Below are 26,139 nucleotides of genomic sequence, written 5' to 3'. Positions count from 1 at the left end.
CGTGTGCATTCCATATCCGTTGCTCCTTTCCGTGGTCCACAAAATAAATATAACCTGTCCTATTCTTATCTGTTTTGCGGACAAGAATAGGCAGTTATATCAATGGCTGTCTGTGCCGTTCCGCAAATTGCGGGACGCACACGGACGCCATCCGTGTTTTGCCGATTTGCGGACCGCAAAACGTACAACGGTCGTGTGCATGAGGCCTTAGTTCTAATATTTTATAGGAATACTTCCTCAGGAAAGGCCACTAAACAGTTTATATAATGGAGGGTTGATTTTTGCATATTATTTCACTGCTCTGCCAATAGTTTCTTTCATTCTTACTCATGGCATCGTGTTATTCCTTGTGTTGATGCGATATTTGAGACAGGTAATTTTGCATTGGTTCCTGGAAGGTCTTACTGGCTTCTAATGATTACAGTTAAGTTAGTACATGGGGTATGAATTTAGATTTTAACGTAGTTGGATAGACTGTGGTTTTATCTACCTATGCTGGACCCTCTCTTCCATTTATTTATTTAGTTATGTTATGCCCTTATATAGCACTACTATATTCCTCAGCGCTTTACAGACATGAGCATCAAGCTGACCCCAATGGGGCTCACAATCTAAGTTCCGGAAGAAACCCACGCAAACACAGGGAGAACATACAAACTCCATGTAGATGTTGTCCTTGGTCAGATTTGACCCCAGCGCTGCAAGGCACCTGTGCTAACCACTGAGCCACCGTGCTGCCTTATATTTCTAATGAAGGTTAATCACAGTGGGATCTGTAGGAAGTTTTTCAGTTTCCCATGGACTTTTCTTTCTCTGGATATAACATTTTTCCCCAGCTTCCTTAGAAATCTTAGAGAAACAGATATTGATCCGTATACATTTCACATCCAAGAAGAAGTTTCTGTAAATCTTTTTTCTCCATGTATGAATTTTTTACGTAGGAATTTGGGCTTTAAATGAGTTTTTCAGGATTATTTTAGTTTAATAGATATGCTCATGGAGTTTCTAATCCCATGTACATCTTCCCCATTTTTTTTTTCTATTTGGACTCTCCTTACCCATTTTCACCATGTAGACAAATCACTCAGGTTTGTTTCCATCCTGTATGTAGCACTTCCTGTTGCTGTGTCCAACCAAACCCATGATGCACTTCTCCGTTCTCTGCCACACCTCCAGCACCGCCTCTAACAACATCCAGCTAGTTTAGGGAACTTTCACACTTGCGTTAAAGTTTTCTGGTATTGAGTTCTGTCCTCGGGGCTCAATACCAGAAAAAAACTGATCAGTTTTATCCTAATGCATGCGCAGACCTTTAAAAATGTAAACATAATAAATACCGGATCTGTTTTTAGACAGATCCGGTATTGCAATGAATTTGTGAGACGGATCCGCATCCAGATCGGTCTACAAATGGGATCCATTTGCATACAGATTTCTGGATCCGGAGCGACGGAACTGCCTGCCGGAATCCAGCAACGCGAGTGTGAAAGTACCCTTATAGCTCCTCCCACCCAGCTAGTTACATAGACACTCCCCTATCACTGCATCTGTTGCTGCTTTGGCACACCCATGGACATGACATCACGGGAAATAAGAGCTGCACGGACATGGTCATGTCACCATAGCCCAGAACTGAAGATAGGGGCAAGGTAAAAAGAAATATATTACAAAATTACAACTACCTTCATAAATTATTATTTTAAAGGATCTTGATGCAAACTGAAAAGCCCCTTTAAATACTATCTGTCTTGGGCGTTACACTTTATGTAGTAGAATGTTTAGTCAGATTCTAATACCAGTAATATAACACGGGTATTCATAATCAAGCTGCAACTTTCCTTTCCACTATAAGTTCATCACACGGTTACAGGTCCCTTTACACGGGATGATACAGCAGCAGATTGTCAGGAAGGAACGCTTTCTTACCGACAGTAGCATTTACATGCAGCAATCTCCTTCACAGTATGGGGAGGAGAGATCACTCTTCCCCATAAGGACTCATTGTTTTTACCCGGCAGTAGACTGATTACACCACACAATCTGCTGCAATAATTGTGACTGCACAAATGATCTACTACCCGATGAATGAGTGTCTCGCTTGTTTATCAAGTAATCGGCGGTACATTTACACCGCCAGATAATTGGCAATGAGAGATTGTATGAACGCTCGTTAGCGATCATCTGCAGGATTCTCGGCCCGTGTAAAAGGCCCTTTAGTCTCTAATGTTGTGTATGAGGAAAGTGGTCACTTCATCTTAATGGTGGAATAAGTGACTTTTGTCTGATAGCAATTATCATCACCCTCCTCCCAGCAGTCATCACAACATTCCTTAAAGCTATTGTGCAGTAAGATGACTTTCTAACTACATACCATGGACAAGTGTGTGACTTGATAGCTCCTGTCACTGACCTGTGCCATAAGATGAATGGGATCCTTGACTCTGGACACACAAAAGGTTGTCTGTTAGGTTAGGTCAACACAAGACTGTGAACGATATCTCTGTTTCTCACATTCCTTGCAGACAAGATGGTGATAAGTCCTTCAAATTCTACTTGTCTGTTCTCTCTGTACGAGATCATCTCTCACTTGTGTCTGAGGTGGTCAATTCTAGGTTCCTGGCACAGAACAAAGGATATATAGGGGGTATCAACTAATCAACCCTTGTGTGCCAGAAAAGCGGCAATAAAAGTGAGCTTTTTGTGTAAGCACCAGCTGCACAAAAATTTTAACTTTTTGGAGTTTCACGGCAGGTTGTACTACTGAACCAGCCAATATTGGCATACAAAGATATAAGTAATAAGCATACAAGATATGTATACATAAGAGACTTAATGGAGTGAACGCTCTTCTCGACAGACCCAGTGCCCCCCCACCCACTGGCGCACCTACAGGGGGGGTCCAGCGGGTCTGGACCCCCCCTAGAACAACCAGGCAAAAAAATTTTTTTTAATCCTTCAGGGCCGCACCGCCGATCACCACAGGCGGCGCGGCCCTGGATGTAATTGTAGCGGCGGCGGCGAAGGGGGGGGGCAGTAGGAGATGAGCGCTTCCATTGTGGAAGCGCTCATCTCCATATCTGTGCTGCGGCAGGGGAGGGAGAGGTGTGTCCCTCCCCTGTTCTTCTGATAGGCCGCAGGCACTAATGCCTGCAGCCTATCAGAGGCCGGCTCTGGCGGCGCAATGACGTCATCATCGCGCTGCCTGAGCCGGGCAGCACACAGCAGGGACACGGGCCGGAAGAGGCTGCATCGCATCGCTGCTGGTAAGTATCGGTGTATTTTTTATTTATTTTTTTGAGGGGGGGAGCTGGCACTATGGGGGGCACTATAAAAGGGGAGAACTGCACTATGGGGGGCACTATAAAAGGGGAGAACTGCACTATGGGGGGCACTATAAAAGGGGAGAACTGCACTATGGGGGGGCACTATAAAAGGGGAGAACTGCACTATAGGGGGCACTATAAAAGGGGAGAACTGCACTATGGGGGCACTAAAGGGGAGAACGGCACTATGGGGGCACTAAAGGGGAGAACGGCACTATGGGGGCACTAAAGGGGAGAACGGCACTATGGGGGCACTAAAGGGGAGAACGGCACTATGGGGGCAGTAAAGGGGAGAACGGCACTATGGGGGGCAGTAAAGGGGAGAACGGCACTATGGGGGGCAGTAAAGGGGAGAACGGCACTATGGGGGGCAGTAAAGGGGAGAACGGCACTATGGGGGGCAGTAAAGGGGAGAACGGCACTATGGGGGCAGTAAAGGGGAGAACGGCACTATGGGGGCATTATTTGGGGGGCACCATGGGGAAGAGAGGAGCAATATGGGGGCTCTAAAGGGGCTTTTTTTTTTTTTTACACATTATGGGGGGCACTATAGGGGAGAATGGCACTATGGGGCATCTGGTGGCACTATAAGGGCATTATTTAGGGGCACTAAGGGGAAGTGGGGGCTCTAAAGGGTTCTTTATTCTTATTGGCACATTATGGGGGCATTATTGCATCTGGTGGCACTAAGGGGGCATTTTTTTTACTGGCACATTATGGTAGGCACTATGGGGGAAAGGAGCACTATTGGGGCATATGGTGGCACTTAGAAGGGGCATTTTTTACTGGCATATTATGGGCGACACTATGGGGAAGGGGAGAGGAGCACTATGAGGGCATTTACTGGGGCACTATATAGGGGTATTTTATACTGGCATACATTATGGGGACATTAGCTCAACAGCGGGTACTAAGCGGGGGTACAATCATTTTTGGGGGACATTATCTTTATACTATTAGTGTCTGGGCGCAGTTATTTTTTTAGAGCACTGTGTGGCAATAATTGTTGAAGGGGGCACTATCTGTGTGGTAGCAGTATTTCCAGGGGGGCTGTTTCTGCGGTATAGTATTGGGGGCACAGCGGGCACAGTATTGGGGCACTATCTGTGTGGTAGCAGTATTTCCAGGGGGACTGTTTCTGCAGTATAGTATTGGGGGCACAGCGGGCACTATCTGTGTGGTAGTAGTATTTCCAGGGGGACTGTTTCAGCAGTATAGTATTGGGGGCACAGCGGGCACAGTATTGGGGGTGGCAGGAAAGGGGGTTCAGAAGATGTGGAAATGTGGGAAACTAATATCTGTTTGTTAATCTCTGCAGAGACGGGAGATGGCTGAAAAATCATCATGGCGGTCTGGTCTGAATGGAGAAGATGAGGAAAGAGAACGTCTACAACAAAGGTGACATCACTGGATGTAAGAGGTAGGGGGCGCTATGTAGGAGAGGAGATGCTCCGGCTCCTCCCCCTGCCATTTGCAGAAGGAGGATTCAGAGCTGGGTGAGGACAGCCAAAGGGGGCAGCAGGCAGATGGTGGGGGGAACCACAGGCCTTGAGCAGGATCGGGGGAGGGAGGAGAGCGGAGGAGCTTCCTGGCTGCAGCCGGCTGTCTATTGTATAATGTGAGGCAGGCAGTGCAGCCAGGACAGCCTCCCCCTCTCAGTATGATGTGTAGAGACAGGCCGCAACTATAGAATGTCAGCTGTACAGTGTTTGTTGGGAGTGGCCTATTATATGTAGGAGGGGCTTTTAATAATGGGCGGGGCAAAAAAAATTGTTCGGGGCCATTGTTCTTTTCCTGCGGAGCTTTTAGAATCACCAAGTAAAAGAATCAGCGCAACACGCTACACCCCCCCGTCCCTGCAGTTTTAAATATAAAGGGGGCTTTGAAAAATTGAATTAGCACAGCACACTACACATGCCACATTTTTTTGCCTTTCGGACCCCCCCTAGCCAAAATTCCTGGGTGCTCCCCTAGCTCACTTGAGTGAATCATTGAGAAGAACTTAGTGTTGCTATATGAATGATTTTGTTTTTTCCCACCCCATCTTGAATTGACTTAGAGGACCTGCCTCCTCTCCCAACATGACAGTTTTAGTTCATAATTGTATTCCACATGAAATCACACTTAAAGGGTCTGTTCAGCCTTTTTTAAGTGAAGGCCTGTCCTCAGGATCAGCCATCACTGGCTAATCGGCAGGGTTCTGTCACCTCGCACACCCACCGATCAGCTGTTCCGTGTAGCACCGTCGCCGGAACTGCACATCATTGTCCAAATTATATAATGTGTAGCTGTACTAAGCATCATATAGCGGTAATAGGTAGGTGGCAGGGCAGGGCCAAAGTGGTGTAAAGGAAGTACAGTGGCTCAGTGGTTAGCACGGGTATCTTGCAACGCTGGGGTCCTAGGCTTGAATCGGACCAAGGACAACATCTACATGGAGTTTATATGTGGGTTTCCTCCGGGGACTCTGGTTTCCTCTCACACTCCAATTACATACTGATAGGGAACTTAGATTGTGAGCCCTATTGGAGACAGCAGGTGATGATAATATCTGAAAAGAGCTGCAGAATATGACAGCGCTTTATAAGTGAGTAAAATCAAGGAAAATGGCTAAGTTGCTTAAAGCAACCAATCAGATTCCACCTTTCATTTTCCAAAGGAGCTCTGACAAATGAAAGGTGTAATCTGATTGGTTGCTATGAGCAACTAAGCCAGTTTTCTTTTACACAATTTCTACCCCTATGGGTCTGTTTACACAGCCGTTTTTTTTTAATGGCCCCTGATTAACGTCTGGCTTTCTTCCGTTTTTCGCAGATAGACAGCCCCCATACAATTAAGGGCTCATTCAGACGGCCGTATGCTGTCCGCAAAAATGCAGATCCGTTTTTTTGTGGACAGTTCAGCATTTCCGCCAAAAAAACATTGCATTCTGTTTTATTGCTGATCCATAGACTTCAATAGGGCCATGTCCTGATTTAGGACAGGTTTAATTTTTGGGGGTGAGCCGTGCAATGGAAGAAAAAGGGCCCCATAGAAGTGAATGGGACAGCATCTAATCCGTAAAAAAACGGATCCGCATTTTTGCAGACAGCATACGGCTGTTTGAATGAGCCAGAAAGGGGGGACATTTTAATGGCCATTTTTGATAAACTCCATTATTGTTAAAAATTAAACATTTAACCATTTTTAAGGGCAACTGTCAGCAGATTTGTGCCTATGAAACTGGCTTATCTGTTACATGTGCACTTGGCAGCTGAAGGCATCTGTGTTGGTCTCATGTTAATATGTGTCCGCATTGCTGAAAAAAATAAAAAATGAAGATTTGAAAATGTCATTACGCCTGCAAAGTGGAGAGGATGCAGCAGTTAGAGAGAGCAGAGCCTCTAGGAGTAATGGCAACACCCCCATTGCTCCTAAAGGTCATTTGCATATATTAAAACATCATTGTTCTCGGCAATGCCGGCACATATGAACATGGGACTTAGGCCCTTGCACACGACCGTATGCCCTCCGAGACATGCGGTCTGTGATGAGCGGGCCATATGTCCCGGAGCGGCATCGATCGTGCGCACAGGAGTACACAGCATCATAGATTACATTGATGCTGTGCACGTCGGGCCGCCCGCGGGACTATTGTCCCAGACTCATAAGATCATAGGACAATAGTCATAAGACAATAGTCCCGCGGGCGGCCCGACATGCACATCATCAATGTGATGCTGTGTACTCCTGTGCGCACGATCGCTGCCGCTCCGGGACATATGGCCCGCTCACAGACCATATGTCTCTGAGGGCATACGGTCGTGTGCAAGGGCCCTAACACAGATGTCTTCAGCTGCCAAGGATACATGCAACAGGTCAGGTACAAATTTGACAAATGCCCTTAAATTGACGTTTTTTCACATTCATATGTAGCCTAAGAAATAGTTTCGAAGAATTTGTGCAGATGATAAAGCATCAGTTTTCCTTGCGTTTGAATGTAATCAATCATATGATTCATTTTAAGACGTGTTGGGCTGCTATGGAGATGGTATGTTCTTGTACACACTTTTTCCTGGCATCGACTGAATAACGTTTATCAAAGGCAGAACCTGTTCCAGTCATCGGGTTAAGGCTGTGTTTTTGTTCCAGAAGACATCAAAGCCTTACATGGCATTTGTTTTCTAATTCCCAGTAGCTGAGGAGGGGGCTGGCCATTATGCAAAGAATTCCTGGTGTCCTTCAATCCAGAGACAGTCTCCCAATGACCTGCTGCTACCTTCTATGTGGACTGTGCCTCCATGACGAGGACCTGGGGTGTGGCCTAGTCACATTCCATTCTGTAGCCCTGAACCTTCCAATATTGTGACTGCTGTTCGGTCACAGCTTAAAAAAAGTGTTAAAAGCATAAGAAGGAGACAACGAGACCGCATTCTGGTGCATTCCAATGCAGCACATGAAAATCCAGAAAGGAGAAGAATGAGGTTAATGATTGTTAATGTTCCAAGGAGAACAAACATTCACCATCACAATGTCTTCTTTCAGAAACATTCCTGTTAATTATGCCAGGACAAGGTTGCCTCTCCACATATTTCTGCAGAGATCCTAGCTTTTATCTTCTTGTTTTGTACCGGTTCCAAGTCTAATCACCCAGAAATATGTACATGATTAGCCAAGCCCAGGGATTGCATTGAGTGAATCTATGATAAAAATCTGTGCGAATACTTGTTGAGACAGTGTGCATATGTATGTACAGTATTTTGAGTATTTCCGCTCCTCTAGTTTTTATGCTTGATTTTAGTCACCATCCATGTATAGCAGGGGTATGTAACTCATTAATAAAGCCGCGACACATATTGTCTTCTTAGTCCCAGATTGGGGATCCAGTTCTACATTAATATGAATTTTAGCGTTGCAGTTAATGGCTAATGCGTAGAGGATACAGAGGAAAAACCACATAGATGACCATTTTACCAGTTAAGCTACAAGGTGTTTTTGTTTTTTTTCAGCAATAGCACTATACTTTTCATGGGCTTTAGCTAGCTAATTTAAAGGGTTTTTCCAAGACTTTTATACTGATGACCTCTGGATTTGTTATCTGTGTCTGATCGGTGAGGGTCCGACACCCATGGCCGCTGTACATTCTTGGTATAGCAGCTCGGCCCTGTTCACTTCAATGAGGCTGAGCTGCGCCTTAGTCATTTGACTGATGAACGTGACGTCACACGGACCGTGAAAAGCTGGAGAAGGCCACGGTGCTACTGTGAGCGCCACTGCCTTCTCGAACAGCTGATCAGTGGGTGTCCCGGGTGTTGGACCCACACCAGTCGTCAGATACTGATGACCTATCCAGAGGATGGTCCTAAGTATAAAAGGCTCGGAAAACTCCTTTACGTTAATAGGGCTGAGCTGCAATACTGGACATGGCCCATGAAAAAGAGTGGCACTATATGTGAAAAAGGATTCTAAGAAAAATACATCATCCGTAGTACTTCTCATAGCGTTGTAAAAAATATTGTGGAGATATGAGACATATTTGGTGGGACTGCTCATTCATAAGACCTTCAAGAAAGTCAGTTGAAAATACATTAATACAAATATGTGAATATAAAATTTCTTACCCGTACTTAAAGCCTGTTGTCCTTAGACTTGGATCGTTCCATATAACCACAAAACAATAATTCTCCATTTTATAGTATCTATACCAAGCCATTGACATTAACAAAAATTATTAATATGGTTAAGTAACAATTATTTATATGAAAAAGCTGATTTTTTTATCTATTTATCCTGAACAACCCTTTAGTCTGTGTTTACACAAGATGTTTTTTATGTATTTTTGTGTCATCGGAAAAACAGTTTCAGAAAACATGCAAGTGTTTTTATAAAGTGCACATGTTACCAGCCACCATTGTTGTGCAGGTAATGATTGTGGCTTCCTCTGTTGAAAATCCATTAGTTGATATTGCAGCTGTAAAATCGCATGCAGTTCTTCTTACGTCCAAAAATTCCCAAGCTTCATGGTCAGCTATAAGGGGTGTAAATAACACTTATTCTAAGGCTCCATTCACACGTCCGCAATTTCGTTCCGTAATTTGCGGAACGGAATTGCGGACCCATTCATTCCTATGGGGCAGCACGATATGCTGCCCGGACACGGAATTGAGGACCCGCACTTCGGGGTCCGCAATTCCGTTCCCGAAAAAAAAAGAAAATGTCCTATTCTTGTCCACAATTGCGGAGAAGAATAGGCATATTCTATAGTTCCAGCAATGTGCGGTCCGCAAAATGCGGAACACACATTGCCGCTGTCCGTGTTTTGCGGATCTGCGGCTCCGTGGAGCCGCAAAACACGTTGTGGACGTGTGAATGGAGCCTAAGGCTGGGTTCACATCTGCGGTGGAGGAACAGACTGCAGGAGTTTACTGTATCCAGAACAGTTGGATACCACCACGTACCGCCGGATCCCCATACACTGTAAAAGGATATCCAGAAAGATCTGGCCGCTTACTGGCATATATGCCAGCTTTTGGGTGGCCAAAAAATGCAGCACATAGCATTTATTTATTTTTTTTGTCCAGCCAAGTGCTGCCATGTACGTCGGATACAGTGAATTCCACCAATGGAACAGACTGCCGGAATTGAGGATGCAAATGTGAACCCAGCCTAATCGGACCAGGACTGGATTGTTTTTCTGCCGAGTAGCTATCCGGATCAGTGTGTCTGCCTGTCCCGATGTAGGTGCACTATACACCATTGTGTAATTACAGAAACTCTAGTGTTTGCTTGCGTTTGCAATACAATACAGATCCGTTCTGCTTCATTTCAAAAGTGCATTTTTGTGGAAAGAAAAACCTGTTTTACTTCTCTCCAATTCATCTGTTTAGGACAGACAACATGAAGTGTCAATTTGTACATCCTGTTCTGGTAGCTTTATAATTTGCATATTTTATGGTATTTTTTTTACTATTAGAGTTAATAAAAAAAATTCGACCACAAAAATAACATCAAAACTTTACACCAAGATATTTATGATTGATGTTTTACACACAAACAAGTACTAGGAAAGTGTTATAAAAAGGTCACTCATGAGCATTTTTGTGTTTGATCTTGTCCAAGGCTTTTGAAAATGAACAAGAATAGCTGTGAACTGGAGAATGTGAGTCTTGGATCAGTGGAAAGTCTCGGAGAGTCATTTAAGGCAACAAATGTCAGTACCTCAAATGTGAACATTAACGTCAGCTTCAGTACTGGTTCTATGGACAGTTTGGACTCCCGGACGTGTAGTGAAGGAGGTAATTTGACATGGCTGAAGCTCATTTGTCTTTATTTATTTTTAGATATATTGTACTTTTTATAATTTTGTATTTTATTTAGAGTTGCAAGTTGTATCGTGCAAATAAAACTATAGTATTAATGGGGTTCTACACTTTGTTTAAACTGATGATCTATCCTCTGGATAGATCATCAGCATCTGACCGGCGGGGGTCCGACACCTGGGACCCCCGCCGATCAGCTGTTTGAGAAGGCAGCGGTGCTCCAGCTGTTTACCGCTGGCCCAGTGACGTCACGACTAATATCACTGGCCTTTGCGCGACTAAACTTCGTTCACTTGAATAGAGCTTAGCCCCGCCCAGGCCAGTGAAACTAGTCGTGACATAACTGGGCCAGCGGTAAACGGCGAGAAGGCCACGGCACTGCTGGAGCGCCGCTGCCTTCTCAAACAGCTGATTGGCGGAGGTCCAGGGTATCGGACCCCCGTCGATCAGAAGCTGATGATCTATCCAGAGGATAGATCATCAGTTTAAACAGAGTGCAGTACCCCTTAAGACAAAAGATACCGGTAATAGGTTGTCCGGTTTCAGGAGGAAGCGGACAACCTTCTGGCTCAAGCTGAAAAGAAGAACAAATAAGGTTTCTTTCACACTGGCGTTATGAGATCTGCTAGAGAACAGCCTGCCAGAATTCTCTGTATCCAGCATTGCTGAATGTTACCAGAATGCCTGCTAGCCCCATTGACTATGTGGTCCAGCGAAAATCCGGCCACTACCAGAATTTGGTTAGACAAAAACTATTGTTCTGGTTACCGGCTGTTCTCTGCCTGAATTCTAACTGCAGTGCGAAACGAGCCTTACTCTACCTGTCAGATCTTACGCCACCGTTCCTGTTTGTAAAGTCACAAAAATTATTTGCAAGCTGACTCCACTCTTGACCTGCCATAGCTATGGAGGGGGGAGGGGATCTACAGCAGAATGTTAATGTGCTACTGCACCAAATTTAACAAGCACCGCGTGATGCTTTCATAAATTTGGCACATGGACCACTTACCTTTACTCGGACACATTTAATGACACCCTCCAATTTTTTAGCCCCCATGACTCCTGAAGACAACCTATCTTTCAACAGAAGTTGGCCAAACGATTAGCAGATCTTCGCAGTTCCAAGTTCTCTAACGCCTGGCCATAAGTTGTTATCGTCGTCGGGAAACTTTCTGACCAGACATTTGTCAGTCTTGGTTCAAGAAATGTAATACATGCATGGCCAGATTCGCCAGTGTTGCTTTTTGCCAGTGGCTACCTCTGTGGTGTCCACACATCCTAATGGGGCACATGAACATTTTCTTAGTATGTTTGTTCGAAGCAACCTACAGTATATTTATCGAAGAATGAAGTTCAGGAAAGCTTTAGATAGATACATACAGATGTGTGTATTAGAAAATTAGTCTGTGAGCTGAGTAAATGGTTAAAATTGGAAATACTTGTACTTAATGGAGCATGCAAATTATAAGCAATCTTGTTGGCAGAAGAGCAAGGTCAAAATGCAGAAGAAGGCCCTTGCTGAGAAATTCCTAGAGATCTCTTTGAAGTGCTTTTTGTGTATCTACTTTATTTAATCCTTGTGCTAGCTAACACATAATATATCCTTTCACCATAAAGAAAAGCATTACAACAAAAATGATTTTGACGATAGGACTGACAAGTTGACAGGAGCTGAAGGGGCCCAGTGCTCATAGGGGTCAGACAGTCTTGTCAGAAATTTTTATTATACAGCATCCAAGTGCTGACCATCTTTGATCAACTTCATTCAGCTTATTCTAATATAGCGGTGCATGAACCATAGACTGGGCCTGTACATGGCTTTGTTCAGCCCAGTCATCAGTCTTGGTGTCTACACCCATATCCATACCAATCAAAACTTTTATCTGTGTAGCAGAGGCCTCAGTAAACTGCTCCAGTGCCTGGATACTCAGTCTGACTGGATACCTCATGTACCTCATGCACAGTCGCTCCATCACTTTCTATTGTGGAGCAGGAACTGCACTCTATGCTAGATAGTAATGATGTGATCATGTTTGCCATATGCCATCATGGCTGAGCAGCTGACAGGAATGGGGAGGAGTAGTGCAATCTACCTACCCGTTCCTGTCAGGCTGCTCAGTCATGTCTGCATATTGTACATGGGATTGCATCGTTGCTACCTATTGTATAGCAGATTTTCTGCTCTACAATTAGATAAAAGTGATGTTATACATGTGTGCCATATGCCGTCGGGTTGAGCAGAGTGATGGAAACCGGGAGACCTATACATGCAGCGGGTCTCCAGAGCATAGTGGTTGTAAAGCATGGGCCCACCCCCCCTATACTTTCCCTCTCGGAAGGGATGCAACCTGTCCTACATACTTTCTTGGACAGGTTGATGATGGCCCTTATGACTATTCTCAGAGAACCTTTTTAAAGAGGCTTGTTGAAGCATTTGAAAATTCTTGTTTAGATCTTACTATTTTGCCAAGTATCTTTGAGCAGGCTGAAATTTATTTTTAATGCCTACTTTAAAGTGACCTCTGCTATTTTCTAGGGAAGCCATTACCAAATTGATTGGAAAACACTGGTTTAAACTATAGACACAACTATAGTTCGGCAACCATTTTTATATAGAGGGATTTGGAGAAATTATAAAATTACATATTAAGGGGTTGGCCCTTGAAAAACATCCACAGCATAGGTGATGAATGTATAATCATTGGAGGTCCCCCATTGATCACAATAATGGGGTCCTGTAGTCCTATAGAGCAGGGCTGGCCAACCTGCGGCTCTCCAGCTGTTGTAAAACTACAACTTCCACCATGCCCTTCTCTAGACTGATAGCTGTAGGCAGACTGGGCATGCTGGGAGTTGTAGTTTTGCAATAGCTGGAGAGCCACAGGTTGGCCATTCCTGCTATAGAGGGTGAATGGAGCAGTAGTCTGCATGCATGACCTCCACTCCATTCAAATTAGGGACACGAACACGTTCTCAGAATTGACGGGCACCCCTACAGTCATACCCCCAGCCACTATACATTTATCACCTATTCTGTGAATAAGTGATAGATGTTTTTCAGGACCCAACCCATTTAATTAATCTACCAAATTTTGTTTTAATAATGATATTAAGATATCAAATAACCACTGGATATTCAAGTCTGGAGTAATAGTGATTGGGAACTACATAGTGATCTACATCAGATGACATTTCTACACACAGTATATTTCTTCCCATTTACATGCAGCTCATTTAGTTTCTGTAGAGAGTAAGGGCGTCTATAAACCTCCTTCCTTTTAAGATATCTGCATAACTCTTGCAAAAGGAGCAAAGTCCACCTGATCTCCTGTTACCACAGCCTGTGCAAATGTCTGGTGGCCATGTGAATGCAGATATGCCTGGACTTACTCTGACTTTTTTATGTCTTTGGAGCAAGCATTACAATATGGAATTGGTAACATTATTGAACATGAAATTAAGTTGGATCATCAGTGGCTGCAGCAGTTTGACCAAGTTATTAACTTGCATCCACCATAGTTATAGGAAGCAGCAGATCCTCTAGTATTTTGGTGTTATGGACTTGCTGGATATTTGCATGTAGCTTGTTCATCCATTTGCCATGTGAGTATTGAATGAGTATTTTCATGCGGAATTATTTTGCTCACTTGTTCAAGTAGGTCAACATGACATTAGGTTGTTTCTCAGAAGCTTGGATTAAGCTGGGCACCTTGGAAAGCTGTCTTGGTTGTTTCTCAGGAGCTTGGATAAAGCTGGGCACCTTGGAAAGCTATCTTGGTTAAGTTTATGCAAAGGGTTTGCATTGCTTTTTTAGATCCTCCTTTAAGGCTATTGCAACATCTGCCCTCTACTCTGAATATGTACTTAAAATAAGCTTTCCAGATCAGTGTTCAGTAAGTTGCCACTCCCTGTCTCCATTTATAATCCGATTGCAATGAGCCTCTTGTCACAAGGCAGCCTTGGAATGTGCTTTATTCCTCCTACCTGAGCAACGCAAACAAACTTGAAATGCCCTATTGGCACAAAACTCTGTTTGCAGCAGGTTTACAATTTATTACACAGATAAGGCTCACAGAAACTGTGCAATTATAGTGAAATACAAATTAGAATATGTCAATACGTTTACCAGAAAATCTATAAAAATAGAGTGTCAATGTTCCATCCATGTAAAGTGTTTAATATTATAGTTTGCATAAATATATGTAAAATATAACACAGTCTACTTTAATATCAAGTTCTTAAGCTCAAGTCATTGTTTTATAGGTCAGTCATGTGAAGCCATCACTTCTCCAAGTCTTTCTTCTGGTATTGAGAAGAAGCATTTTGCCCAAGTTTCCTTCTCTGTGGACTCTGGAATGGAAGCTCAGAATGGACTTGGACAGCCGCCTCCATTGCCTGTAAAGAAGTCGATGAACAGGGCTATCTCAGCACCAGATAACTCTGCCTGGGGTCGGGCTTTCCCATCAAGAACTGGAGTCAATCCAAATAGTCCAAAGCATAATCTTAGTCAGTCAGAAAACAATGTTTGTGGAGAAGAATCCACACTCCACAGCCATCCTTTAAGTCCCATGGACAGGCATGCCATGTTTTCATCTTCTGAGTCGCTGGAAATCTGCTGTAGAGGCACTGGCCACAGAAATGAGGTTAGGAGCAGAAATTGTCTTCAGAGCCGAGGAACACCAGCCATGTCAATGTCACAGCTAAGTGTTTCTAGTCAAACATCTTCTGCCTCAAGTCTACAGCTCCACCACCTTCTTAGCAACATAGACAGCAAAGAAGGAATGTATGCCAAACTAAGTGGGCTTTATGCACAATCTACAAGACGTTTAATGAACAAATGTGAGGATTATTTTATGCGGGACCAAAAGAAGGAACTGCGTTTTAATGAAAATAACTGGTCACTCTTCAAGCTGACAAGCAACAAACCATGCTGCAATGCCGGGGATGCAGTTTATTACTGTGCCACTTGTGCCAAGGATGCTCTTAATAATTATGCTGTGAAGGTAATTTTTTTTTTTTATTATTAAAGTTCATATACCCCAACTGTAACTATCTATTGTCTAGAAAGAATCATTTTAGTATTAAAGAGGTTGTGGCCAACCCCTGCCAAGGGAAGCATACTTACTTTGCTTCCCAGTGTTGGCTCCCCTGCTCCTTCTCTCCCCAGCATCGGCCGCTGTGCTTCCAGGATGTAAACGTTGTTTTGACATGGCTGCCCTTGCATCATGTCAGATGGATGCTCACGTAACACAAGAAGAGTAGGTCAGCGCAATGGCCAGCTATTGGCTGCCACCAAGGAGGGGGAGAGAAGAAGCGGGGAACGAGTGTTGGGAAGCAAGTAAGTAGGTTTCCCTTTTGCAAACCTGCCCAAGAGAGGAGGTTTCCAACCCTTTTCCCCCCAAAGGCGCACAACCCCTTTAATACTTACCAAACAAGCTTGCATTTAAAGAGGGCTTGTCACCACTCCTGACATTTCTGATTTACTAAATAATTTTAGGCTGGGGAAACACAGCAGTCTTGCGACCAAGGATCGCAGTATAACACTGTAGTCATTAAACTGAATGGGATCACAAAAAATCCAGCACTTTTTTGTGATTCTGGGGTTGCGGTGACAACATCTTGTGAATAGCACTGCAACTTCATTCAGTTCAATGGCTGCAGTGTTACACAGTGATTCTTGGTCACGCAACGGGTGTCACCACCAAGTTTGTAATGTAGCCCCAGCCTTGGTAAATTTTGGCCCCGTCAATTAAGGGGACCTGCGACTGGCAAGAGGGGCAGGGAGCAGAAGCTCTGGTGCTCTGACTCGCCCCTTGGTGCACAGAAGACTGAATTTAATGATCACTAAAAAGTGATATCTCAGGAATAACAAGTATTGTTTTACTCATCAGGGTCAACCCTACCAGGGTTGATCCTAATAACAGATGCTGTTTAAAGGGGTTGTCCGATTTCTGAAGAAAAAAAAAAATATATAGCACTGTAAATGCAAAATATAACTAAGCTAAAGCTAGTTTCACACTAGCGGCAAGGAACTCCGGCAGGCTGTGCTGCCGCTGGAACTCAGGCCCGCCCCCATTATAGTTCATCGGGCCGGAGCGGTAGTCCGGGGGCACCCATGCACTAGCGGCAGAACGGATCCGACAGGCTGTTCACCCGCCGGAACAGCCTGCCAGAGTTCCTTGCCGCTAGTGTGAAAGTACCCTAACCAAGTTTTAGGCAAAAAAAGAAATATATATATTTCCTCATTTCCCTGGTTCTCTTCTGTACATTTGTTTACCTGCAATAAGAACAATCTCTGCCCCTCCCCCTGCACTGCTAAGGGAATGGATACAAGAGCTGCCCTGAGTGACATGTCTGCCTGCTGGGAGACTCTGCAGCATGTTATATGTGTAGGACTACAAGTCCCAGCTGTATAATGACACTGCTAAGGGAGTGAATACAAGTGCTGCCCTGAGTGACATGTCTGCCTGCTGGGATACTCAGCAGCATATTATATGTGTAGGACTACAAGTCCAAGCTGTATAATGACACTGCTAAGGGAGTGGATACAAGAGCTGCCCTGAGTGACATGTCTGCCTGCTGGGAGACTCTGCAGCATGTTATATGTGTAGGACTACAAGTCCCAGCTGTATAATGACACTGCTAAGGGAGTGAATACAAGTGCTGCCCTGAGTGACATGTCTGCCTGCTGGGATACTCAGCAGCATATTATATGTGTAGGACTACAAGTCCCAGCTTTACAATGACAATACTGATACTACACACAGGATCTTCTCCCTACCTGTGCTTGTGCAATGCTCTGCAGAACTCCTCTAGTCTGTCAGATCCTGTGCCCAGCATTTGTCTCCTCACTGCCTACAGCTACTCAGTAAAACCTTCAGCCTTGTGCTGCTGAAGGGGTTAAGAATCCAGGGAGAGAGCAGAGGGCAGCTCAGCCAGTGCAGGGGGGCGTGACCAGCACAATAATATCAGTACAGGTGGCGTGGCCAGACCAGTGACATCTCCTGTACAGACACAGATCAGCGCACTCAGGCTTCTGCATCTTTAGAGCAGGGAGAGGATCTGGTCACATGTAAAAACAGCAACTGAAGATAAAGTGCATGGTAAAGCTGTTACATTTGATTATTTAGAAACTTTCAAAGGACAAAAAAATAACTCCCCTTTAAGGATTACAGAATCTCACAGAAAAACCTTTGTATGTCTACAATGATACTTCATTTATAGGTACAGTAGGACACCTTACACCTCTATAAATGCCCTAAAATAGCCCCATACAAAACTTGAAAATAGGGCTTCGTTTTAAGCCACTGTAACAATGGCTAATCTGAATTTAAGCATTAGTTATCTCTCTAAAGCGAATCTGTCACCAGCTATTAAACTGCATAGACAAATAGCAGTGGGTCACCTGATAAAAACGCTGTATTACTTTTGTTGACGCAAGACTGCATTCCCGAGTTATGATACTTTTTTTTAATTAATTTGCAGTTTAGGCCTTTGGGGCAAGGAGGACGTCACCGTTGCTCTTGTTGCACCAAAACTCTGTTCCTTTCTGTGGCCAGCCCTCCCTTGCTGCTTTGTCACTGCCTGGCTCTGTCTGTCAAAGCACCCATACATTCTTTATATTTTCATCTACAGAGCTCTATGAGGGCTTGTGTTTTGTAGTGCGAGCTATAGTATTTAATGGGATACATCCAACCCTTTGGTTAATTTTTTCTTAAATAAAATTTTTGGCAGAGGATAAGGTGACTATTTTATTTTTTACTTTTTCCCTTTTACGGTATTCACTGTGCAGGATACATATTTTTGGATTTAGATTTTAACTGTTCAGATGATATCAATTGTTTATTTTGTTACATCTAATTTATATATTTTTTTATGTATATATTTTAACTATTTAAAAAAAATGTAACTGTAATTTTTACTTACCCAAGTTGTCTTGAACATGTGATCATTTAATTGCTTATACCATACACTGCACTATTTAACTGTTGCAGGCTAGGGGACTTTTACTGGCTTCATATTACGTCCTGCTGCAGGAAAAACTTATTAGGAAATTTACTATGTGGTAGGCCTGGGAGCAGTGGCGTACTGCCAAGAGAGGCAGACCACGCAACTGGTATGGGGCCCGTTGGGAGAAGGGGCCCACAGTGAACCAAAGGCCCCGTTCCTTAATTACACTCCTTACCATCTAGCTCTAGTATAGTGAAGGTATCATCAAAGCTAAAAGCACCTGTTATGATGTCATCACAGGTCCTGTACACCTATTAAAGGAACTGCACAAAGAATGGTGTAGTTTCCAGGTTAGAGAGGAGTATCTGCCAGGACCTGTGATGAGTGGTAAGAGGAGGTCCTACTCCTTTCTTTTGATTTGCACCCCATTCCCTATCTTTATTTATTTATTTATTTATTTATTATTATATTACTGCAGACAGTTATAACCACTATCGCCTCATGTACCTAACACACAGTGACCATAATGTATAATTGACCACATATATCTGTGCACACTGCATCTTTTATACCTTGTACTTCTCACACATCAGTACACTGCTCTATATACTGTGTGTGTGTGTATGTGTGTGTGTGTGTGTGTGTATATATATATATATATATATATATATATATATATATATATACACACATACAGTATATAGAGCAGTTTACTAATGTGAGAAGTACAAGGTATGATAGATCCAGTGAACCAAAAGCCCCGTTCCTTAATTACAATCCTTACTATCCAGCTCCAGTATAGTGAAAGTATCATCAGTGGAGAAATTTAAAGGACCTGTTATGATGCCACCACATCTAGGAACTGCACAAAGAATGGTGTAGTTCCCAGGTTAGATAGGATATATTATATACAACCGTGTACTGCCATGTGAGGTATGAGGTAAATTAGATGCAGTCTGTTAAGATATATGGTATATACAGCAGTGTACTGATATGTGAGGTATGAGCTGTAATGTATACCTTATACCACCCCATATTTCAGCACACTGCTGTATATACTGGCCAGGAACAGGTAGTGGGAGGGACTATGATTGGTGCATGGGAGCCCAACTTGGATTCTTCCTATGGGGACCACTCATATTTTTTTTATCTATACCTCTGCCTGGAGCCCTCAAAAGGCGCCAAGCTGCCATAGCAATCGATTGGAACCCAGTGATTTTACCATGGGGAGTCCAGTCAGAGGAAATAGGAAGCCCCCTTCCGCTAACAGTATCTGAGGGGTTAAATGACCGAGATTGGAGTTATCTCTAAGACATTAATTATTTGTCCTCAGATCTAGGGGAAAAACAATATTTCCAATATTTTACACTTTCATTCAAATGTGGATTGTCAGTATACTTCACCCTTCATAACAAAATATTATTTAACTAGTAAAGAGATTGCAAAATTACCAACCACTATATAAATGCATTACTCATGAATCTTTTATTTATTTTTATTTGCAGTTATGTAGAGCTGAAGACCCCAAAACTCCATTTTATTCCAATCTCTCTTTACCTGTCCACTTCAACATACAGCAAGATTGTGGCCACTTTTTGGCCAGTGTTCCTTCAAGTTTACTACATCCCTCTGGAACATCAAAAGGAGGTTCAACAAATGAGACCTCACAGGCTGTTGGCTTGTCCTCTGAGGAAGATTGTGTGGTGGTTATAACTCGAGAGGTACCTTACAGTACAGCTGCAGAATTTGTCAAGGAGTCTGCATCCACTCATGAAACCCAGCCAGAGATTTATGAGCGACAAGTTTGTCTACTTCTATTACAGCTCTGCAATGGCTTAGAGCACTTAAAAGAACATGCCATTATCCATCGAGACCTTTGCTTGGAAAACCTGCTACTTGTTCACTGCCAGACCACACCCGATAAGATTAAAGATGGAAAGTATGTTCCAAGACTTATTGTAAGCAATTTTTCTAAAGCCAAACAGAGACCTGGATCTGAGGATTCCAAACTCAAGAGGGATAAGACCAGACTGGCACCAGAAATCATGGCTGCCTCCCAGTACAAAAAGTTTGATGAGTTCCAGACAGGGATCCTTATTTATGAACTGCTCCACCAAAGAAACCCGTTTGAGGTCCGTTCAAGTCTTCATGAGCATGAATATAGTCAGAAAGACTTGCCGCCACTCCGTAACTTATCAGTTTATTCTCGTGGCCTTCAACATCTTGCCCACTTACTCTTGGAGGCTGATCCCATTAAACGCATTCGGATTTCTGAAGCAAAGCGCATACTTCAGTGTCTTCTGTGGGGTCCAAGAAAAGACTTAACAGATCAACCATTTAGCCATGAAGAGGCATTACACTGTGCTCTTCAGAACTGGATTGACATGAAGCGAGCACTTCTTATGATGAAGTTTGCAGAACGTGCTTTAGAGCCTGAACATAACATTTCTCTAGAGGACTGGCTATGCTGCCAATACTTGGCATCTGCAGATCCATGCTACCTTTATAAAACACTAAAACTTATCAAACTCATCACATGATCTATGCAAGGTAATACATAACTGCAAAATAAGATCTGTGTGAGTCTTAAAGGGGTTTTACAACTTTTTAGTTTATATAAATTCCATCTTAGCCTGCAGTATCTCTGTGGAAGAATCCAAGGCTCCCTGTCTCTCTTCACTGGTCTTCGAATCCCTGTCTGTAAACTTCCAGGTTGACTGGTCACGTATGCTAGTGTTAAATCTGTGGGACAATGGGAGGTCACACCACTCCTGCTAAGTTCCACCTACTTTCTTGGCAATCTTAAAAAGTGTCCAGAGAAGTGAAAAGTCAAAATATGGTCCAAATATGGCATACCAGAATTTGCCTTTTTTTTTTTACACCTCAATAGTGGCGTAAAACATTTAATGAATGTCCCTAACTGTATATAACTATAAGATAATGCTGTGAATTATCAACTTATTAGCGGAGTATTTTGTGTTTCAAATAAATATGAATTTAAAAGTGAATAGAATTTTTTCCATGCCGAATATGTTTGCCACAGAAAATATTCGTTCATTGTAAGATTAATTATTTAGTGAAAGATGCCCTTACTTGACAATTGTCTTGATTATGTTTGGTCCAACCATCTGTAGTTTTTGTAAAAAGAAAATGTTTATTAATTAAAACTTTCCCTTACATGGTTCCTGATGTATATTAGCCATTGCTTTATGTATTATAAAGGGAATAATTTCCAAAGCACTCTGAACTGTACTTGAATATAGCATCAGTACAATATGGCAGTGAGCACTAAAACAAGACCATGGTCTCCATAACTGCTCAGTCTGCAATAGAGGTTTATAAAGGCCTTGCAATGCAGATACTTTTTCCAATTTCATCAGGATTAGCCTACAATTTAATGGTTATGGAGGCCTGTTGACATTTGAGGGACACAAAGCTTTGGCATGATGATTCCAACATGGCCGAACCTTTGTTCATACAGGAAATGTCACTTGTAAACTCTTCTCTCCATTGAAGTAAACAAGTTTCTGGAGTCTGGAGAAATAGCTGTGGGCCAAACTCTGGCTTTCAAGTGTGGCTGGCTGGTGCTAAACATTTGGAAAAGGTGTAGAATAGTTAAGGAGAAGCCATACTTACATTCTGCCACTGCTGTTGTTCCAAAGCTTACCAGGTCCCTGCTGGTCTCTGTTTCCTGGTCCCAATTTAACAAACCGGAAGATGCGGGGGATGCCTACTCAGCCAATCATGGCCTGCAGCTTTGACCCACCTCAGCCAAAGACTGGCTTAGTGGGCATCTCCTACTATTTTCTGTGTTGAGTCTGTAAGCATTAGAAAGGCAGCTGTGGGGGATCGGTGAGTGTGTGACTTTTTATGCATCCTGACTTTTAATCCCATTTCTGTTCCATCAATGGTCATGAAACCAGCATTCAAATTTCTTTCATGTTTCATGGTTTGGGGTTTAAGTTGCTGTATATCCTTACCACTACTTTAAATACTTGACACAATTTATTCTGGCTGTATAGATCAACTACATAAACTATAAATGGCTGCTGTATGTCATAAGTGCCACACTGAACTTAAATATGTATATAAATAAAGGCTAAAGTAGTCTAGATCGCTGCATAAAACTCCTATTTGGATAACAGGAGATAGTGGTAGAGGTTGCTATTTTGTAAGTCAGCAATTCTGTATTATAGGTGTACATTTTTATAAAATTATCATTAAAGCATTTTTGTGGGAGCCTAATCACGTTGCAGTGCAATGGTTTGTTAGCTTCAAATGTTAGTTTATGTTTGTGTATTTTAAATACTGTTTACAAATCACATTTATCACATTTTCATATACTGAAGATGAAACATTTCATATTTTGTATGTCCTTGTGTTAATTTTTCAAATAATATTGGGAAATAAACAAGTTTTGAAAATGCACTATTTTTATTTGTTAGTGTTATTTTTTTCCTATGTATATACCCTGTACATGATTTTTAAAGACCTGACACATGCATGGAATACAAGAGCTGTTCTTTTGATGAATTTGTATGAATGTATAAATGGATGGAGTCACATGCGCTACTGCAGCCAATGACTGAAATGTCCCCAAGCAGCATGTGATCAAACAGTGCCGGTTGCTTGGGAACATCCATCCATTAACAGCATTGGTGCACAGTGGCGTAGCGTGGGTTACCAGCACCCGGGGCAAGCAAAGTATTTTGCCCCCCTAATCTGGAAGATTTAACAGATCTCACCCTTGAAAAGAGTGAAATCCACATAAAAAATTGCAAATACAATTAACATGCTACAGATTTCAAAATCTGCACAGCAGGTCAATTTCCACACATAAAAAATCTGTAAAGTGTGCAAGAGATTTGTCTAATCCCATAGACTTTGCTGGTACTGTATTACACAGCGGTTTTTCCCCATGCAATTCTGCAAGGAAAAAAATGCACGTAATCGGGAACATATGCATGCAGCCTAATAGACAAATAATACTGGCAAGACCATGAACATGGCAAGACCATGAACAATTACTACCACCTCATAGTGACTGAATATTACACCAGACTGATACTGGGAGTTCCTTTCCATCAATCTGATGAAGTGACTGCTCGATTCATTCTCTATGGCACTGCTGGAGATAGCTTAGTGCAGCGTTTGGCTATTTTTGGCAGTCCCATAGAGAATGACTGAAGTAGCATAGTGCATGCCTGACCTGACACTCCATCAGATCAAGGTAACAGGATCCCGGTTCTTGGGATCAGTGGGGTCCCTGTAGTCAGACCCCCCACTAATCGGTTAGTTATCCCTTATCCTGTGGATAGGCGATAACTTCAAACCTTGGCACAACTACTTGAATTAATTCCAAATCCCCATTAAAGGGGTTGTCAGTGTTCAGAGCTGAATCCGAATATATCCCTATCTTCGCCCCTCTGGCCCCCCTTATATGAGCATCGGGGCTTTAGCACACTGCTAGGCGGAGGCTTCCCCCTTTCAGTATTCCAGATGACGTCACCGGCTCTGATAGGATGGCTTAAGCGCCGCCCTAGCTGTTTTACAGGCTAGGGCAGCGCTAAAGCCGGTCCATTAGTGCCGGTAACGTCACTGGGCTCACTGCTGGGTGGAAGCCTCCGCCTAGCTTTACCCATGGAGAGCCAGATACGTCACTGATTCTCCTAAAAATATCTAAATGTCTTTGCCCCTTGCAATTCAGCAAAGGAGAGCATCAGGGGGGCCGGAGGGGTAAAGATTGGGATATGTCTGGGTTCAGCTCTGAACCCGGACAACCCCTGTAAGTCCCCATGGTAACTATACCACACCATACATTGCTGAAATGTTATAATAGCCACACTGATAGAGAAGTACACCACAAATAGATGTGTGTGTAAAATATATATATCTATATACACTCACCTAAAGAATTATTAGGAACACCATACTAAACCCCCTTTTGCCTTCAGAACTGCCTTAATTCTACGTGGCATTGATTCAACAAGGTGCTGATAGCATTCTATAGAAATGTTGGCCCATATTGATAGGATAGCATCTTGCAGTTGATGGAGATTTGAAGGATGCACATCCAGGGCACGAAGCTCCCGTTCCATCACATCCCAAAGATGCTCTATTGGGTTGAGATCTGGTGACTGTGGGGGCCATTTTAGTACAGTGAACTCATTGTCATGTTCAAGAAACCATTTTTCCAGTCTTCAACAGTCCGATTTTGGTGAGCTCGTGCAAATTGTAGCATCTTTTTTCCTATTTGTAGTGGAGATGAGTGGTACCCGGTGGGGTCTTCTGCTGTTGTAGCCCATCCGCCTCAAGGTTGTGGCTTCACAAATGCTTTGCTGCATACCTCGGTTGTAACGAGTGGTTATTTCAGTCAATGTTGCTCTTCTATCAGCTTGAATCAGTCGGCCCATTCTCCTCTGACCTCTAGCATCAACAAGGCATTTTTGCCCACAGGACTGCCGCATACTGGATGTTTTTTCCTTTTCACACCATTCTTTGTAAACCCTAGAAATGGTTGTGCGTGAAAATCCCAGTAACTGAGCAGATTGTGAAATACTCTCACCGGCCCGTCTGGCACCAACAACCATGCCACGCTCAAAATTGCTTAAATCACCTTTCTTTCCCATTCTGACATTCAGTTTGGAGTTCAGGAGATTGTCTTGACCAGGACCACAACCCTACATGCAATGAAGCAACTGCCATGTGATTGGTTGACTAGATAATCGCATTAATGAGAAATAGAACAGGTGTTCCTAATAATTCTTTAGGTGAGTGTGTGTATATATATATATATATATATATATATATATATATATATATACACACATAAGAAGAAAAATTATATAATATATATACACACACATGTGTGTATATAGACAGATAATAGAAAATAACGTATACAGAGTCAGCAACTTACAGTACATGCTGGATAACACTGGGGCCAGGATGGTGGGGGTTAACCTGCAGTCTGGAGGAAGGTCAGAGGGCACAGTGAGGTCATTAGGAAAAGGAACTTTGGTGGTGAAAAGCATAAAACATGTGCCCTAGCTGCCTGCCTCCACAGTCCCTCACCCCTATGAACTTCAGTGCTAGAACGTGCTGTATGACTGTGAAGCCAAACGGGGACTGAGTCAGGAACAACATACAGCCAGCAGAGCACTATAAGCGCTTCTGCTCTCTGCCAAAATTCCCGCTCTGCCTGCCTCTGCCTCAGAGGATCCTCAGCCACCATTTCAGACTCCTGAATACAGGGAGAGGGGCAGGCCAGGCAACAGGAGCCACTGCATCTAGGCAACAGCAATTACCTGCTTGGAGCGAAGAGGAGGTTATCGGGTGACCCGATGTCTCTCCTTTGCGCCCAGATTGTAGGTCAAACTACTAGTGTTGAAGCCCGCCATAGCACAGCTGTAGTGGGTGGTGGGTACAATGATGATGTAGGTAGTGAGCTGAGTATTGTCTGTGCTGCCGGCCCGCCTTGCAGTTTGGCGCCCGGGGAACCCCCCCACCCCACGCTATACCACTGGTGTTGCACTCGACCCTATCTGTGTGACAAACTGGGACCAGAC

General features: G+C 43.3%; 1 protein-coding gene across 1 annotated transcript in view; it reads left to right on the top strand.

Moving 5' to 3' along the window:
* Positions 1-22,999, top strand: part of PRAG1 (PEAK1 related, kinase-activating pseudokinase 1) — a 40,173-nt gene extending 17,174 nt beyond the window's left edge. Inside the window, exons 4-6 of the mRNA XM_044304536.1 lie at positions 10,422-10,597; positions 14,885-15,624; positions 20,077-22,999. Coding sequence (XP_044160471.1) covers positions 10,422-10,597; positions 14,885-15,624; positions 20,077-21,111 — 1,951 coding nt within the window. The 3' untranslated portion in view covers positions 21,112-22,999. The remainder of the gene's footprint in view (positions 1-10,421; positions 10,598-14,884; positions 15,625-20,076) is intronic.
* The last annotated feature ends 3,140 nt before the right edge of the window (positions 23,000-26,139 follow it).

The sequence above is a fragment of the Bufo gargarizans genome, chromosome 1 (genome assembly GCF_014858855.1).
Source record: "Bufo gargarizans isolate SCDJY-AF-19 chromosome 1, ASM1485885v1, whole genome shotgun sequence".
Classification (NCBI taxonomy): Eukaryota; Metazoa; Chordata; class Amphibia; order Anura; family Bufonidae; genus Bufo; species Bufo gargarizans.
The sequence above is the reverse complement of the archived record's forward strand: the minus strand, read 5'-3'. Positions and strand labels throughout refer to the sequence as shown.